At 36.4% G+C, this 19,097-nt stretch overlaps 1 protein-coding gene across 1 annotated transcript; it reads right to left on the reverse strand.

The window, feature by feature from the left end:
- Nucleotides 1–9,227: 9,227 nt before the first annotated feature.
- LOC114915521 (uncharacterized) lies at nucleotides 9,228–9,683 on the reverse strand. Its single transcript, XM_029270353.2, has one exon. The coding sequence runs from the start codon at nucleotides 9,681–9,683 to the stop codon at nucleotides 9,228–9,230; it is 456 nt and encodes a 151-aa protein (XP_029126186.2).
- Nucleotides 9,684–19,097: the final 9,414 nt, after the last annotated feature.

Genomic DNA, 19,097 nt, shown 5'->3' on the forward strand with positions numbered 1-19,097 from the left:
CCCATCTTTTTTTTTTATTTTCTCGTGCTTATAAGACTAACTCATCTCATTTCCTCTTTTCATCAAATCTCTCGCACAAACTCTATAAATCTCTTCTAATAGAAAGTTATCATCTTCTTTGAATATCTACATCCTCTTATAGTCATTTTTATGATGACAACTTCTGTCTCTAGTCAACCTAGTCTAATGTGTCTATTGCTAAGTCATTATTGTTTTCGCTACTCTGACCCATCTTCTTCCGCTACATCATCCACTTCACCTCCCCCACTTAAGCTATAAAAAGAGGAAGACAAAGATGAAAGTGGGAGTAGCCGGTCTGGTCTTACTTTTGGCTTAGCTTTTACTGGTGACAAAACAGGGAGTAGAAAAGTTTAAATTTTTTTAAGTTTTATTTTCTCCATTTATTTCCTCTACTTAACTCTAATTGATATGTTGTTTAAATGGAAATTATTTCTTTAGCTTCAATAGTTTGTGGCTGAATTTATTTTTAGCTCTAACATTATATTTTGAATGCTTGATAATGAAATCTTTCAAGCTCTGATACTTGTTTTTATGAATGCTCTAACCTTTTCATCATGCATGTTTTCAAGGAGGGTCCCCTATGCATTGCATATAGTCTAAAATGTTTCATAATGCTCTAATCATCTAAATGTCTTGATTGAAATCAACGTAAAATCAAGTTTTTGAAAGATTAAACAAGTTTGAATAAATTTGTTTAAGCTCTGATAAATCTAAACTTCTTCACTTTTCTCAAGAAAAGGCTTGGACATAAACAGATATGTTGTGATATACATATATGCTTAAATATGTTCACAAATTGTATGCTCTAATGCCTTAGTCTATCACAAATGACATATCTTTTGACTAATCAGACTAAGAAAATATGACAAATCATATGTCATAAGAAATATATCAGAACTTAATCAAACTTTCTCATATGGTTTCTCTTCAAAATCTTAGATATATAACTCACATCAATATGATAATCTTTTAACTTAGTGTATCTTATCAACCTAAACTTTTTCAAGATTAAATTTTTAAAGAATGTTTGTTACCATCAAAAAGGGGGAGATTGTTAAGTCAAAAGACGATCTTGGATCTCTCAAGTTTTAATGATAACAAACAAAATATTTTCCTTTTAAGTAAAGTCAAATATCTACAAAGATATACTATACCAGATGAAATGTGGAAAATATATATCATTTATAAGAAGAAGAAAATCAAATGAAACATACAATCTGTCTTGTTGCATTAAATGTATACTTCTAAGTGAGACTAATATTAAATTTCATTTAATGTATTGTTCCTTAATAGATCGAACTAGGCAGAAATGTTGGAACTTTCAAAATTTGTTACAGAAGAAAAAGGCAAATTGTTCATCAGAAGCAAAAAGGAAAAATCCCAAATATCACAGAGAAAACAAAAAAGGCTCTGCAAAAGACTGCTATGCATTAACTTTAATTGCTCTTTGTTGACATTACTTTTGCCATGTCCATTTTAGAAGGAAAATGATGATAAATAGTATGCTAGATTAGATAAAAGATACACACCTTATTGAAAGACATTTAATGCTCACATCAAATGCAACAACGATAATCTCTAAGATCAGCCAAGAAGACAGACGAAACAACTTGTGATGCAAATTGTAAGTTCATTTCAAAGTTTCCATAATGGTCATCTTCTTTGAATCTACTATAAAAGAATCAATCCTTCAAACAAAAAAAGATGCAGAGTGACACATATATAGAATAGAAGCAATAAAAGCAATACACATCAAGAAATCTGTATAGAGATACATAGAGTTGAAAAACTACAAAGAAGCATTCTATTGTAAATCATGTACATATTTCTTTGTAGATTACTTGTGCTTTAATTGTTGATTACACCATGTCTAGAAGAGACGGAACAATCTTGTAATCATCCATTACCTTTGTTGTAAGAGTTGAGCCTGGAGAGGCTTGTTTGAAAGAATACTTTGTGTTGAGCCTAGAGAGGCTTGTATAAAAGAATACTTAGTTTTGAGCTTGGAAAGGCTTGCGTGAAAGAATACTTGGTGTTAAGCCTAGAGAGGCTTCATTCAAAGAATACTTAGTGTTTGAGCTTGGAGAGGCTTGGTTGAAAGAATACTTGGTATTAATCCTAGAGAGGCTTGTTGTTCAAAGAATACTTGGGTAGTTACTTGAAGAGGCAAGTTAAAGACTATGTAGGATTGAGACAGATGTGGCTTGGTACAAGAATTCTTGTAACTTTGTGAAAGTTAGTGGAACTCAATCTGGTTGGATTAAGAATTAGACGTAATCTCAGTGGTAGAGACGAATCGGTATGAAAATCTTTGGTACTTCATCTGACTCTTCTCTAGTGCTTCGTTTGTTAATTTCTTATTCTCTTTGCTGCTCAAAAGTGTGAGTTTTTTATACACACTATTCAACCCCCTTCTAATGTGTGTCTTTTTTCCACACTAACAATATGACAATCTTCCATGAGAACTAAATCACATAAAACTTTATCTTCATAGTTCCCAACAAAAAACTTAACCCCCACTTATTGATTTACAGCCATATCCTCATTTTTGTTAAGGCATTGAAGCTTGTAAGGTTTTGGATGAGGAATGACATTAAGGGATAACTTAGCAACCAACCTTGTGCTAGAACAATTGGAGCTTGAACCATTATCAACAATGAGAGAACATGCTTATTCTAAAATTTTACATCTTATATGAAAAATGTTCTCTCTTTGTGAAGTTCTAATTACACAAGGTTGGCTTCCAAGAAGCCTTCTAATCAATAAGAGTTTACCATCTCATGGATGAGTTTCCTTTCCATTAGAGTTCTCCCTCATTCTTCTTCACTATCACTAGAGGTGGGGGAAAAAGGTGTGGTCTCTTCTTGACTTCTAGAGTGGTTGTTGCCCCCTTAAGATCATGGACCTTTTGTTAAGGCATTGAGAGGTAACGTAACCTTTCCCTATACATTTAAAACATTTAATATTATTAGTCATAGAAGTAGTGTTAGGGGTTTCCTTCTCATAAGAAAGTTTGTTTTCTCACTCTTTTCTTTTGATGGTTGACTCTTAGAAGAGTACTCATCTTCTCTATGGTCCTTTCTATTATGTGATGATGAAGAGGATTCTTTCTTGTGAGAAGTTTTCCTCAATAATTATTTCTCAACTTTGATGCATAATTAGACCAAGTTATTGTGGTCCCTATATGGAAAGAACTTAACTTTATATTTAATCTCGATGCTTAAGCCACTAAGGATCCTAATTATGGTGGTTCTCGCTTCCTCACTTATGCCCATCATCAACATGTATGACTCCATCTTTTTTCCCATATTCCTCAATACTCATGTACTTTTAATGGAGTATTTGGAGCCTATCCATAAGCTCTCTTCCATATTAGGAAGGTATTTGCCTTCTTCTCATGGCACTCTAAAGGTCATTCCAATATTTAATATCGGGCTCATTGTGGAACCTTCTCTCTCATGCTAGGGAGGTCCACCAATACATGGAATATTGGAAGCTAATGGTTGTTAATGGAACATTTCTCTTTTCACTCTCTTTTAGTATCATGAGCTTTGGTTCTTCCATGGAGGTTTATTCTTGACTTTTTGGTCTTGTATAACAATATGTACATGTCTTGTAGTATCTTTGTTGCATAGATCTAAATTTTTGAATGCTATATGATAGATCTAAAATGTCTTGAAAAATTTTTGTTCAAAAAATTTTTAGTACTAATTTCTATGACCAAATCTATGTGTATTGCCTGAGGATTTTTTTCAATGAGCTTTGTAACACCCCAATTTTCATAAATTATATTAAGATATTTTAGAAATTATTTTGATTTTTTTGTATAAATATTGTAGACACCTAATTTCATCTAGGGCATACAAACAAAGAAATGGACTTCTATTATCAAAGAAAAGAGCTCCCAAAGCTTGGGAAAATAACATGATATGACATCAGAAGGCTCAAAGCCCAATAAGGGTGATTTAGTATCCTAGAACGGGTCATTCCCAAACTGGAACGGGCCGTACCAAACTACTAAAAAGACCTATAAACCCTAGATTGGAACGGACCGTTTCAACACAGGCTGTTATGAGTAAAATTCGAATCCACAATCGGCCGTTCCACTTTGGGAACGGGACGTTCCATATTCACATTTTACCCATAACAAAATTTCCCAAAATGAGCCGTTCCGAATATGAAACGGACCGTTCTGGTCAGTCTTGATGTTTATAAATAGGTGCGTCAGATACTGCTCTTAGGGGCCAAAACTTCATCCAGAACTCCTTATAGCTCGAAATTTCTCTCTCTCTCTCTCTTTGTTTGTATTTCCTGAGATCTGTGAGATATTTGTGTAGTGTGAAAGGTTGCCACAAAGCACCTAAAATCTCCATAGTTGAAGATCTAATAAAGCTTGCTACGTGTTTTCAGGAGTTAGGAAGTTACCTGAGGCTACCAAAAGCATTTCACGCTTCTGACTTCATTTTCCCTTCTATGCTCTCTAAAGACCAAGGAGAACAAGAGAAGGAGACCAACCAGATTCTGCTCTAGCTTCATCTTTTGCTTATTGAGGTAAGGGGGAGTGAGAAACCTCGCTCGGTGGTGTGAGAATAATTGTTGGGTAGCAGGATTGGCCCCCAATCCCTTGCCTGACGCATGCTTCTAGGAACAAGCAAAATATGAATGTTTTCTGTTTTGATGTTTGAGTTTTATGTTGTGTTCCTTGTTGGATGTGACGCGTGAATGTGTTTAATTTCAAAAATAGATAGGTTTTATATGAATTAGAATGCTCTGCGGGTTCTTGTGCGAAACCCTGTGAGGAACAATTATGAGTATGATTATGAGAAATGTGAAATGTGAAATGTGAATAAGTGACATGAGACATGAAATTTCTTGATAAGTAAAATGTTGAGTCCATGAGTTTGTGAATGTGTGACATGCATCATATGCATTTATGTGATGGGGTACGATATAGAGTACATCGTTAGGGAAGGCCCTCCAAGTTCGAAACATCTTGGAGGAGTCCTAGGGGATAGTGTGGTTTGGAAGGCCCAGTTCTGCCCATTTGTGTGCATGAGACGTATCTTGCAGGGCTTTGCTATCCCAACGAGACCCTAGCAGTACATCCTTCTAGTTGAGAGTGCACGGTTGAGCCGGCATGTACTCTTAGACTACTCCAGGTATGTTGCTTCGGCAACATACCACGTGATATGTGATTACGAGACACGTGACTGGCGCCACATGCATGCATTTATGAGTCGAGTCCATGACATCATTACATGATGAATGATTGTATGTGTTACGGTTGTATGTATAATCTAAAATTGCGCCTGATTAATGTGTAGTTATGGATGTGCTTGTTAGGACTTGTGTGTGTGCTGCCTAACTGTTATTTCTGCACCTGAACCTGAGTGAGATGTTTCTCACTCCCTTGTTGTTCTTTGTATGTGTTTAAATTATGTTGCAGGTGATCATCGGCATGAGGATGTTGGTGATGAGGCTTAGACTTTAGTTGGGCATGCTCTAATAGGATATGTGACATCGGGGCATAGCTAGGCTTAGTTTAGGATTTCATTATATTGTTATTTTTGTTTTGGAAAAACTCATGTTTCATTTTCCTATAAATTTCGCATTTGACCATGTTTTAAGTTTACAAATGTAAATTCTCTACTCTTATGTTAATGGAACCATTGTTTTAATTCTAAATATTTTATTTAACCCAAGAAAATGTTTTTATAATTATTATATATGTTGGGGTAGAGGGTGTCACAAGTAGGGGTGGGTATATGGACTCGAGTCCGCGGACCGGTCCGTAAGTTCGCGGACTTCACGGATAACGGGCCCAATTTTTTTAATCCGTATAATCATATGGACTTTTTAGGTCCGGCCCGTTAAGTCCATGGATTTTGCGGATTTAATCTGCGAGCCCGCGGACTACCCGTTTAAATGTGGAACTTAAAAAATAAAAACCCTAACTCATAAATTAATTCCTTTCATCTCTGCTGCCTCCCTTCAGTGTCGTGTGTTTTCACTTTTCCACCGCCCCTTCATAATCCTCTTTTTCTTCTATTATCCGCACCGCACGGCCTCACTCTAATCTTTCGTTCTCGTGGAGTCGTGCTGCTTCCCGTTCTGGTTCGTGGCTGGAAGCATTCTCGTGCAGTCGTGTTGCTTCCCGTTCTGGTTCGTGGCTGGAAGCGTTCCGCTGCTTCCCGTTCTGGTTCTTGTTGGTTGTTGGTTGTTGCACACTTGCACGTTTAGGAGAATAGGCATTAATTAGTCTTGCTTTATCTTATTGTCATCTTGTTCCTTGTTGCAGCTTGTCACTCTTCCAAATTGTTCGCCCTATTCCAGGTTGGTTTTTTAGTTTTGACATTCTTTTTTCTCCTTGACTTTCTATTTTTTTCCCTATTTTTTGGTACAGTTCTAGTTTTCCTTTTATCTCTCCTATTTGGCATTAGGCAGGGATAGTTCATGATCGATTATTCTATGATGAAGTATTACCAAATTCATGTTACTTTCTAATTCACTTTGGAAGTGGTTGATATATTGAAGACTGGTGGTCCCTGTACTGCTATACAATTGTACATGCACTTGTAGTTTTTGAAGTGTTTAGTTAGGACCTTAAAGCAGATACATATCCCACTGTTACAATTATGCAAATTAAGTGAAGTAATATCATTTTGCTTGCTACTTATTATCTAATTATCTTTTCTACTGTTCTTTCTCTTTTTCTCTCAGTTGATCTCTTTGATATATTGTTCCCTGTACAGTTAATTACTGTGTTAATTTCCAGGCATTGCCTTTTTTTATTATGTTACTAAATTGAATGTTATGCTTACTTATCCAATTGCTTTTAATCTTATATATTAAATGCCACTTTGATTTATTCTTTGCCAGAGATTTTGATTCTTGGTTGTGGAAGGAACATTCAGTTTGTAGATCCTGAAGTTAGACGGTTTATTCGGTCTACTGGCATTAAGTTAGAGGCTGTTGACTCGGTATATATGATTGATTTAATTTATGAGATCGAAACTTGACTTCATTAGTTCATCTTATGTTGTTGGTACTCATTATGATTTAGTTGTATGATTTTAATTATTTTAGCATAATAAGAAACAACTTCCAATGTTATAATGAATATACTCTATATAATGAATATGTTAAGTTGTATTCAAAAGAAACAACTTCCAATGTTGGTTCATCACAAGAAATTCCATCAATTAGTACTTTTGCTAAAGGAAACTCATCAACATCACAATGGCTTATAGTGAATGTAAGTTATACTTTTCTATATTTTTTTTATCATATTTACTTATTTTAATTAACTTTGACTATTTTTTTATTTACTTGTACTCACTATTTTTTTATGGAATTAATGTAGGAGTTTATGCAATATGAGAATGATAATTTGTCACATGTGGGTAAATCTCAATTGGACACATATCTAGAGGAGCAAAAACTTTCTTCTCAATATCACCCAAATTTGGATCTTTTGCAATATTGGATGGAGAATAAAGTTAGGTTTCTAGAACTTGCATTGATGGCATGTGACATTTTAAGCATTCAAATAACAACTGTTGCTTCAGAATCGGCATTTAGTATTGGTTCACGGGTGCTCAATAAATATCGAACTTCACTTCTTGCCGAAAATGTTCAAGCATTAATATGTACTAGAAATTGGAAATTAGGATTTGATGTGCATGGTAAATATTTAAATTATCTTCATAGATGTTTCAATAAATTATTTACCATTTTAACTAGCTTACTTTTAACTAATATTATGGCTTATGATGTTGTGATGATTTGTAGGAAAAGAGGATGAAAATGAGGAGATAGAGAATGATGATCAACCTACATCAAATATGGACTCAAATGTTATTATTGGAGATGTGATTATATTTGATAGATGTAATTGGACTTACAATTTTTTGTTTGTTTTTAAGATATTAATTAAGACTTTGATGTTTTAAGGTATTTAAACTTTGATGTACTTAGACTTACAAATGTTTTATATTTGTTTGGTTGTGTATTAAGACTTTTAAAGTTTTAAGGTAGTAAGGCTTTAATATTTGGTTAATAGTTGGTATGCTTGGACTTTAAGTTTTAAAGGCATTGAGACTTAAATATTTCTATTAGAAATTTAGAATGTGTAAACTTTGTTATTTAAGAATTTGGTTTATTATTTATAATGTTTGATGTTATTATTAGAAGTATATTTATATCATTTTATATGTATTTTTTTTCCTCATGTTTTCATAGGTTAAATAAAGGAAAAGAAATTCAAAATCTCATTAAATGTGTCAATATTCATTAAAAAAAATTTAGATTTAATTGGGCCCGCGGACTTATCCGTTTATCCGCGGGCTTCACGGGCCGGATACGGACTTGAAGATTTAAGTCCATTTATTTTGCGGACCGGATTTATCCGGCCCGTTAAAAATGCGGATTTCGCGGACCGAGCCTTAAACGGGCCGGACCGGTCCGCATACCCACCCCTAGACACAAGCTTTGCGTTATTTTTCGATGTGTAATATGATGTTAGAAGCATGAAAAGTACTTGCGTGTTTTATGTGTCATTTTTCTTTTGAAAACTATGTAAATGCTTATGTACGTCTTAAATGTCATGTTTAGTCTTTTTGTTGTCATTCCTTCTAGTAACACCTTTTGTTTTTGAATCTTGAAGAAATATTTGTATATGTACCTAGACCGAATTTGTTCATCTATTTTTTGTTTGTGATTTAAGTTCATGCATCTTATTAGATCATGAACATGCTCACAAGTAGAGTTACGTTTCCATATGTTTTGTAATTTTCACTATTTTTTGTTTCCTTAAATGTTTTTGGATTTCAATTGATTTCAAGTTTTGTTGAAGCATTAAAACCCATGAGCCCTGCAGTAATATTACATTTGAATTATCTCTTTGAAATTCAAAAAAATTGAAAATCAAAGACCTAAGTGAAAATTAGAGTAGTAGAATTTTTTTTTTACTAATTTTTGGAGTCTTTTTAATTTTTTTCTTTTTACTTCTAAAAAAAATTTATGCAATTTTTTTTTTTGTGACAACTGAAATGATACTCCAACTATGAGAAGAGGACTACCCTAATAACACTACCATACATCAGTTTTGTCCAAATTTAGACTTTCTTTCGATACTTTGAAGGTTGCAAACAAGAATCCTACGTAGCTTGTAAAATTTTCACCTACCACCCCTTTCGAAAGCTTAGTCATATGAATGAGGGGCCATCCTTTCCGAGGTCCATGGAAGACTTAGTCGATGCGGGAACGGAAGCATAACGTGACGAAAAATCATAAGCGTAATCTTGGTCCAGTTTTTCTCCATTCCCGTCATCGAAATTGCGGGCATAGCTATGTGGGTCGTATTGAAACGAGTCTTGCTTGGTGAACCCAATGGGGCGGTAGTTCTTTCTGAAGCGGCGAATGAAGGTTTTCCATTTGGGCCCTGCCACCACTTCCGACCATTCCCTTATCCTGCTCCACCCTTTGGCCCACCACCGCTCCTTGCTCTCCGGGGTCCGCATCCTCGCCCACAGCCTAAACCCGCTCGACGATGATGACATTTTGGAGCTCGGGCCCAAGCATGGAATGCAAAAGCAACCTCGCTTGGCAAATTCCTGCTCTTGCATGTCATCATCATCTTTGATTGATGACAACGATAACATCGTTATTGGAGAAAGGAAAATAAAAAGAGAGATAAGTGAGATTTTGCGTGATATATATCAAACTTTCTCTATGTCTGTTTCTTTCTCTTTCTGCCAGAGAGTTTTGTCGAACAATGCATATTTATACAAGAGTATTTTTCTTTGGCCTTAACGGAATTACACCGTGGAATGGGTCGGTTGTTAATTAGTTACCAACTTCCTTTAAATGTACGCTGCCAGAATGGCTCTCAATCATTTTATTCTAAACAGATTCACCCGTCACGAAATTGGAATCTTCTCATTTAATTGTTTTTTTTATTTTCTTCTCTAGAAGTATATATATATATATATATATATATATATATATATATATATATATTATAGAATCGAGATATATGCTCATAAATGATGACCGTATGACCCAAATTATTTACCTTTTGTTTTTTGTTTTTCGCTGTTGACGACAATGATGGTCAAAAAAGAAAGAGAAGGGGGAATAATAGAAGGGACTCCCACCCCGCCATTTCCATTGTTGGGTATGAATGGGTAAGGGGGGATGTAGGCGAGTTTGAAAGTAGGTATAGGTATTTCCTTGAGGTCAATGCTTATGGAAATCGCTGACGATTTGCTCAATGGCTATTTCCAAGCTCATCCGGGTCAAACCTTGTCATCTCAATGAGCATGTCTTCATGTCAGGTACTATGAATACCCCCTTCTTTTACATGTACCGATGTTTGTTTAAGGATCTAGGTGTATCCCTTCTTTTTACAGATTTTGAATGTTCCTTTATGAAGTACATTAACGTCGCCCCGTGTCAACTTCACCCTAACAGCTGAGGTTTTATCCAAGCTTTTCAAGTTTTATGCTCGACCTTAGGGATAGGCGTCTCATTACCTACATTTCTTCATTTCTACCAACTGAAGTTAGGTGACCCTCCCTTTAGGTTGGGTGTCTCTTAGTGGTAGTAAGGTTGGGGCTTTGTTCCAGTTGTACTCCCAATCTTACAAGAATTTTAAGAAAGAGTTCCTTAAGGTTCGCCCTATAAACACCAAACCGGCCAATGAGAACGTATTCCACCTCGATGGGGAGCCAAAGTTTCCTTTTTTATGGCAGCGAAGCCTTGTTAAGTTTAATGGCTCCGCCTGTCTTCGTCTTTCCGCTTCTAACAAGGCCGATAAGCTAAGCTACAGAAGTTACCTCGACCTCTAGATAGCAAGGCCATTTTGTCTTTGGCCTATCTGATGGATAAGGACAAGGGTTTGGAAAGTGAGTATTTCTTCATCATGTCTATAAATTTTTGTATTTATATTAACTGACTTCCTCATGCTTTTTTCTTGTTGCCTTTCTTTTCTTGGTTTTGCAGATTTGATGGGGAAAAGCAAATGGCGTGAGCTCAAGGCAAAGTTTAACATCGAGGAGCTGGAAATCCCTGAGCGGTTGGGTGAAGAGGATGCGGCTCCCCTCCGACCTCTCCAAAAAAGAAAGAAAATGATTGAGGCTTCAAGGAGCTTTACTGTAGAGGTTGCTACGCTAGAAGTCGTCGGCTCATTTGCCCCGATCGACTTGACAAGAAGCCTGTCGCCTCGAGCATCCTTGACCAAGTTGGTTACCGAAGGGGTTTCTCATGGAGCTTAGACAGTTTCCTCCCCGGTTCAACAGGTATAGTGTTAAGTTTATCTGTGCTTTGTACTTGTGCATTTATTTCTTATAGTGTTGTGCCTACTTGATGTGTGTTTCTTGTAGGCAACCCATGTGATCTCGAATACTTTAGTGGTCGATGTCGAGGTTGGTGGAGAGACTGAGCCTCCCGTCGCGACGCCATTGAACTCGAGCTTGACGCTGGCTAGCCGATCACGATGCATCTATCAGAGGTTTGACGTAAGTCGTACTTTGGCTAGGTTGGATCACGTTAGCATGTCTCCTGACGTGATTTCCTTATGGAACCCCAACCTAACTACGGAGACTTTCTATAAGGAGTACCCTGCCTATGTGGTTGATAAGGTCATGATTGAGAAGGTGGGTCCGATCTTCAGCCTGGATTCTGGTGAGGTGTTTATGCAAAGGTCTATTGCAATAGTAGACCACTGGAAACGGAAGTGGTTGAAACACTAGGTCGAGTTGGAGAAGGCTCAAAGGGACCAGGCCGAGCTCCAAGCTATAAGGAGGGACTTTGAGAAGACCTGAAAGTCCTTGGAGGTGGCGGTGAAGGCCAATGAGTCTTATGATATGAAAGTTAGCGAGCTCTTAGAGAACATCAAGTTGGCCAAGGGCGATATGGAGGTTGCTCAAGTTCGAGTACAATCATTGAAGGGAGAGGTTGAGGCTTTAAAGGCCAAGTTGCAGACGACAGAGGAGAAACATCTTTGTGAGAGGTGCTTCTTGTTGGAAGGGTCGAGGAGATCAGTGCCTTGAAGATGAATCTCGAGGTGCTAACTTCTTCGAAGAAGGATGTATAAAAGGAGCTTTGCGAGACCTAATGCGTCGTTGTTGTCGAGCATAGGTAATGGTGTAGGTTGGAGAAGATGATGAACTTTCTTCCTTGACATTCACCAAACAACAAGGATCTTCTTCCTTGAGTTTGAACCGATTGAAAGGAGGTAGATAAGGAACTTGATGCAAGAAGAAGATGATACTAGGCTACGAATTGAAGCATCCAAGCAATAGAATCAAAGGATTGCTCACTCTCAAGTTTAGGAATGGAGAATTTCCTAGAACTAAGGCTAAGCAAGTTCGGTGACTTTTGGAAGAGAATTTGGCTGAAGAAAAATTCAGAATTCTCATATATGCAAAAGTGTCTACAAGAATGGAGGAATCAAGTATATATAGGCTCGGATAGCAAGCAAATTGGCGCCTAGGTCAAGCATCACATTTGACGCCTAGATTTGAATTCAAATTCAAAATTTGAATTCAAATCTCCACTCCCATGTGCCTTGCCATGAACCTAGGTGCTAACATGCATCTACATTTAATTTAAGAAGCATTTAGGGTTGATTTGAAGTCACACATGTTCAGCCACAAGTGGCACCATCCATGTGACTCAAATGCAACTTAAATGCATTCCAAATTAATTAAACCTAGTTTAGCCTAATTACCATAGTTAAGTAATCCTCCAATATTCCTATGCTATTGACCTAAATACAATGGTCAATCAAATACAATGGAAAAGAAAAATTACAAGAATGAAAATGAGCCCAATATTGGGTATCAAAAGCCGAAAATCCTAAACTATGTAGTCCAAAATACAAGACCAAAATATATGTAATCTATACTAACATGATATATACAAAACATAAGAAAATGGATATAACAAGATATGGCTCATGTGAAGCTCAACTTGGGCCTTCAAAGCCCATCGGGCCCATTGGCCTTGACTGGCCCAAACCTTCCTGTCTAGCCCATTCCTCTAGGATCCTTCAAGTTGTCACCCCTTGCCTTCCTAGGCATGATTCCATCATCCCCTCCCTCTTGAAAATGATTTATCCTCAAATCACGAGGAACCATATGATATGAATCATCACCTACATGCACAAGATACCACGTTTAAGAGGTGAAATGTTCAATTGAAGAAAATGGATTGTGGATCCTAAGAGGAATCCTTCTATCTAGCCTAGCAAAGAAAATTAAACTATTGAAATTAAGCTCCCTAAAGGTTGGAATAGGATCCTCTCCTAAGCATAATCTAGAATGAAATCCTAAAAATGTGATAACACTAAGACTAATACAATGGAAAGAGTTATTCTTAAAAACTAAAACATCTTGCCTAAAGTACCCTAAATGGTAACCTAGGCATTTCCTAGAATATAAAGAAAAGACTACTAGAAAACTTCATAAACAATTTTGGATTTTATTGCTTGTTAGATATTCATGAGAAGATAGTGCCCAATGGAGTTTTGAAAAATCATATAAACTATATTTGTCTCGTAGGGAAGGGTTCAAATTAAATTCGAATGAAAAAGAACTTCCCCTAGGATCAAAAATAGAATATAGGACACTAAAATTTGTATCTATCAAACAATATAATCCAAGAATTGGATGCTTTATTAAACTATCTTCCTTGGGCACCTCTAAGGAAGTAGGAAAAGAAGTAAAACTAGGAATAGTCCACTCCTTCTTCACTACATCTTGAAGTTGAGAAATCTTTTCTTGAAAATTTTGTTGTTCCTCATTCTCGGCTTCAAAATTAGTGGCAGCATTAGGATAAGAGTTAAGACTTTTATGAATAAAGAGAGTATTTTTGAATGCTTGTTTGGTGATAAAATAACTCTCCTTGGTCACAAATTCTTTAGAGGAGGCCCCTTCATCCTCACTCTTTCCTAATAATTTATTTTCTTTTCTTTCTTTCTTTCTTTTTCTTTTCATTTGTTTTTGATCCTCAAACACTTGGGGTGGTGTTAAAGGATTAAAAACAATGTTTCTATCTTTATGAGTGAAAGATATTTTGTTAGTAAGACCATCATGTATAGTATGTTTGTCAAATTGCCATGGCCTTCCTAGCAAAATATGACAAGCTTCCATAGGGATTACATCACATAACACTTATCTTTATAATCCCCTATAGAAAACTTGACCTTCACTTGTTGATTGACCTCCAATTCCTCACCTTCATTGAGCCAATGAAGTTTATAAGGTTGAGGGTGAGGAATGGTGGTGAGAGCTAGCTTGTTAACCAACCTTGTACTACAACAATTAGAGCATGATCCACTATCAACAATGAGAGAATAAGGTCTTTTAGAAACTAAACATCTTGTATGAAAGATGTTCTCTCTTTGAGATAATGAAGTGGGATAAGGTTGACTTCCAAGAAGCCTTTTGACCATAAGAAGATCACCATCAACAGGATAAATCTTTTCTATTTCATGATCACTAGTCTTCTATTCACTTTCACTAGAAGATGAAGATGATGAGGATTCTTCACTATAAATGTCTTTACCCCTTAAGATCATGGTCTTTTTGGTGGGGCATTGAGAGATAGTGTGGCCTCTACCTAGACACTTAAAACATTTGATTTCACTCGTCTTTGAACTAGTGTGTGAGGTGATCCTTTTCTTTTCCACATCTTTTTCAATTTCTTGAGTTTTAGAGGGATTTTCTTTAGAATAATTCTTAAATGAACTTCCCTCCCTCTTGGAATCTTCCTTAAAATAAGATTTAGAATTGATATTTTTAGAAGATTTTCAAAGAAGTTGTTGTTCTACCCTTATACAAAGTTGGACCAAGTCATCAAGGTCCCTATAAGGGAGTAACCCAACTCTATCTCTTATTTCAAAGTTTAGACCACTCAAGAATCGAGCAATGGTCAATCTTTCTTCCTCCCTTATTCCAGCCTCATCAAATACAACTCCATTTTTTGTCTATATTCCTCCACACTCATATTCTTTTGTTGGAGTCGTTGGAGCTTATCCATAAGCTCCATACTATAATAGGAAGGTATATGCCTTCTTCTCATAGCACTTCTCAAATCATTCCAATACTCTATGGGTGGGTCATTATGGAGTCGCCTTTCTCTAACCAAGGCTGTCCACCAATACATAGCTTGTCCTTGGAAAGCTAAGGTGGCCAAGAAAACTTTTCTTTCTTTCCTTACTTGGTGACAAGTGAAGATTTGCTCCACTTTCATTTCTTAGTCCAAGTAGGCATCCACATCTTCTTTTCCATGGAAAGGAGGGAGATCAACTCTTGATTCCCTAACCTTTGGCTCTCTAATTATTCGTCTAGGATTAGGTTGGTAGTATTCATCCACATTCAAACTTCCTACATACTCTTGGCTTGTGGAGCCATGGGAACTCTTATGACTTTTCTTTTTTTAAGCTTTTCCAAAAGTTTTGCCTCTTGTTGCTTAATCTTGTGTATTTCCTCCTCAAGAGCAACAAGTTGTACTTCTCTTTCAATCTTTTCTTTTTCTTTAAGAAGTACCTCTTGTTTCCTCCAAAGTTTTAGTGATTCAACCTCTTTAACAATTTGAGAAAAACTTTTAGGAGATTCTAAATCACTATCACTTTGAGATAGATTACTCATGATTAAGCAAAGATATTTTATATGCTATGCAAAAAGGAAATATTTTTGGTATTTTCTAGGAAAAAGACTAGCACTTGAAGATCTAAGTGTACAAATTGCACTATCAAAGGAGGTGAGCTACTAAGAGCCACTTAATAACCAAGCCTTTTGTAACACTATGGAAATACCGAGCTATTTGGTAGATATACTTTATATATATATATACATATATATATATATATATGTATGCATGTATGTATATGTTGTTTATACGGATTTGGATTGGATTATGAAGATGTGGATTTGAAATGTACTTACCTCTGTGCATGTTGTATGTTGATGTGGTTTTGATTAGTTGTTTAAGCATGGTAGTGATTTTATAGTATGAGATGAGAGGTTGATGTTTTGAGAAGTTTGTATAGGCATGTGTGTGCATGAATTTGGTGAATGATGCATTGTACACCATTATACTGAACTGGTACTAAGAGGGAAGAAGACTGATCACCTTCCTTCTCATCTTGGTTAAGTGAAGTATTATGACATGTAACTCATTATTCCAAGAATATGTATCTGAAAGTGATGTTTGTTTGTGTGTTGACACATGTTACATTTCGTATGGTGGTGAGTTGTGAGTATTGCATGGAAAGGAATAGGATGGGTAAGAGATTGAAGGATAGGAACATAAGTTAAATCTGGTCTTTCTGAGTGAATTTGAGGTTGTTTTAGAGCTTAAGGAGTTGAAATACTTCAAGGAATAAGATATTTGAGGTGAATAGTTGCTAAGGGTGAAATTTGGAAATTTTGGAAAATGGCTATATATAGGGACTTAGAACCGGATGGTCTGATTTGTCAGACAGAGACAATTTTTAGAGAGAGAAAGTAGAGAGAGGAGCTCTGGTCCAGAGGGAAACTGAGGACATATTTGGGAAGCTTATCAAGCCAGGATCAATCTTCACAACTGGAGTTTCAAGAGATTTGGCCTCTAAAGCCTTGAAAAGGGGGATTAAAGTTTGAGTTGGGATTTGAGGGTTTTGTCCAAATCTTGCATTTCTGAGGTTTCTAAGGTAAGGGTAGTACTTATAAGCCTTAACCTAGTATGTATGGGTTTGAAATATCACATTGATTCCATGTTTTATGCATGATTAAGGTTGGATTGAGTGGAAAGGGTTTTGGTAGGGTTTCCCTGTGATTTCCATGGATTAATGGTTAATACTTGATTTTATCGCTTAATATGTTGCTTTTGGATACTGTTTATGCTTTGTAATGGTTCGAACTCGTGTAATTTCGATTGGATTCATGATTGGAAGGAATTTTTTAGGTTTTCGAGGGTTTCTGGTAGCGAGTGCGCCGGGCTCAGTTATTCGCGCCGGGCTTGAATTCATCAGAGACCATCATTGCAAAATCACGCCGAGCGTGAGGCAAGTCGCGCCGGGCGCAATTTAAAAATCGAGGTCTCTGTTTGAGTTTTTCGCCGGGCGGGCTATTAGTGAGCCGGGCGTGAGTATGTTGGTCTTGAGATCTTGATGAAAGTTGTAGCCTTGGATGTTAGCTTTCCAATGGCGTTGGAATCACCCAAAAAGAAGGTCTAGAACTCCAGATATGACTGTTTTAGTGAACAGGGGTCAAGCTGCCAGCATTGGTTATAGCTGTTGCGGTTTTCAGCATTTTTAGCAAAGTAGATGATGGAATTAGGACTTGATGTCTTCATAAGAGTTGTACGAAATCTTCTTATCTTTCATATGAGATAATTATGAGCATGATAGGAGAAGTATAACTCTTAATATGCTATTTTATGTGAAGATTGTCATTTCATAAAGGGTAAATTAGTTAAAATGATAGTTGTTTTGGGTGTTTAATTATTTATGTTATCATATTGAATAACTTGGCATGGTTATGGAAAAGTTGTATGTAATTATGGAATATGCTATATGTGTGTGGTTTGGAAAGCTAATAGAACTTAGAGGAGTAAGGTTATGGTATGGATTAGATCTCTTGGTGAGATCAGGATATAATCTTTTGAAAAATATGGAAATTTGGGAGTCCCATGGTGAGGATTCCAATATGGAACTTTTCCAAAGATTATATAATAAACCACTTCAGATGTTAGGTGGATTCTGAAGTACTTCTCTAAGTATTCTATTCGCTACCGGTATGGGTCCAGGCCGAGTCATACCGATGGATGAGGTGGCCACGATCACCAGGGTTACGTGACGACGTAATCCAACTGTATATTTTCCATGAGAGGTTAGGCGTGAGACATGGGTTGATGACATGTTTCACCGTATCAACACTTGGTTTGGATGTGTTGAGGCCAACATTTGGTTTGGATGTGTTGGTTACATCATGGATTATACAGTGATGTGACTTTGTGTTGGATGTGGAATATGTATACATATGGTATGGATTGTATACATTGGTTATGAATTCTTTATTATCGTAAAATATGTATGCATTCGCATGGATGTGTATACATTATATTCTGGATTGGTTTATATTTGGCATGGAAATAACTGTTTATAATGTTGTCATTCCCTTGGTATGGATACATATTGTTTATGAGTATCTAGTTAATGATATTTCATTATATTGTACTATGGTTGATTTTATATGTGCTAACCCTTATATTTCCATGATGTGGACTATGATGATCACACTATGTGGGGGAGCAGATCAGGTGTGAGGCTTTGCGATAGCAATGAGTCTTTTTGGGTAGCTGCTTTGAGAAGTGGCTAGACTTAGAGCTTGACCAGCACCTAGGGTGTCTTATTTTGATACTTTCATGATATTGTAGTTATACTATCTTTTTGGATTACTGTATAATCTTACTGAGGATAATGACTTTGCTATAAAAATATGTTATATATTTTGGAAACAATTTATATGTTATTGTATATTTACACTCTAGTGTAGCTGACCTTTGCTCTCTTTTCTTAATTATATATTATTTTATTTTAGTTGTCATATTGGTTATTAATGTGACGGCCTACGGCGGGTCGTTACAATTTTGGTATCAGAGCTGGTCGAGTCTCTTTAGGGTTTGTGGGAAATGGTCTTGTTATGTTTCTGTTTTGAGGAAATGGATTTTGGAAAGGAATTTCTTATGTCTTTTGGTGTAAACTCATGGGTTCCTTGATCTTTTATCTTGATTAGGATGGTTGGTAGGGGAAACCATTCTAATCCTTCTTCAGGTATGGATGAGTGGCAGATTGCTCAGGCTATGGAGCTAATTGCTGCTGCTATTGGACAACAGAATACTTTGTTGGCTCAGATGGAGACCAACGGGGCTGCAGCTGAAGCAGCTAGGGCTGAGGTACCTGATGAGTATAAGGGCTTGTCAGAGTTTAGAAAAGGGAATCCTCCTCAATTTACAAGTGTTGATGGACCTGAAGTTGCTGACCAGTGGATTGAGGAGATGGAGAAAATCTTCATGGTGATGCAATG

This window comes from Cajanus cajan, chromosome 4 (assembly GCF_000230855.2).
Source record: "Cajanus cajan strain Asha chromosome 4, NIPB_CcT2T_4, whole genome shotgun sequence".
NCBI lineage: Eukaryota > Viridiplantae > Streptophyta > Magnoliopsida > Fabales > Fabaceae > Cajanus > Cajanus cajan.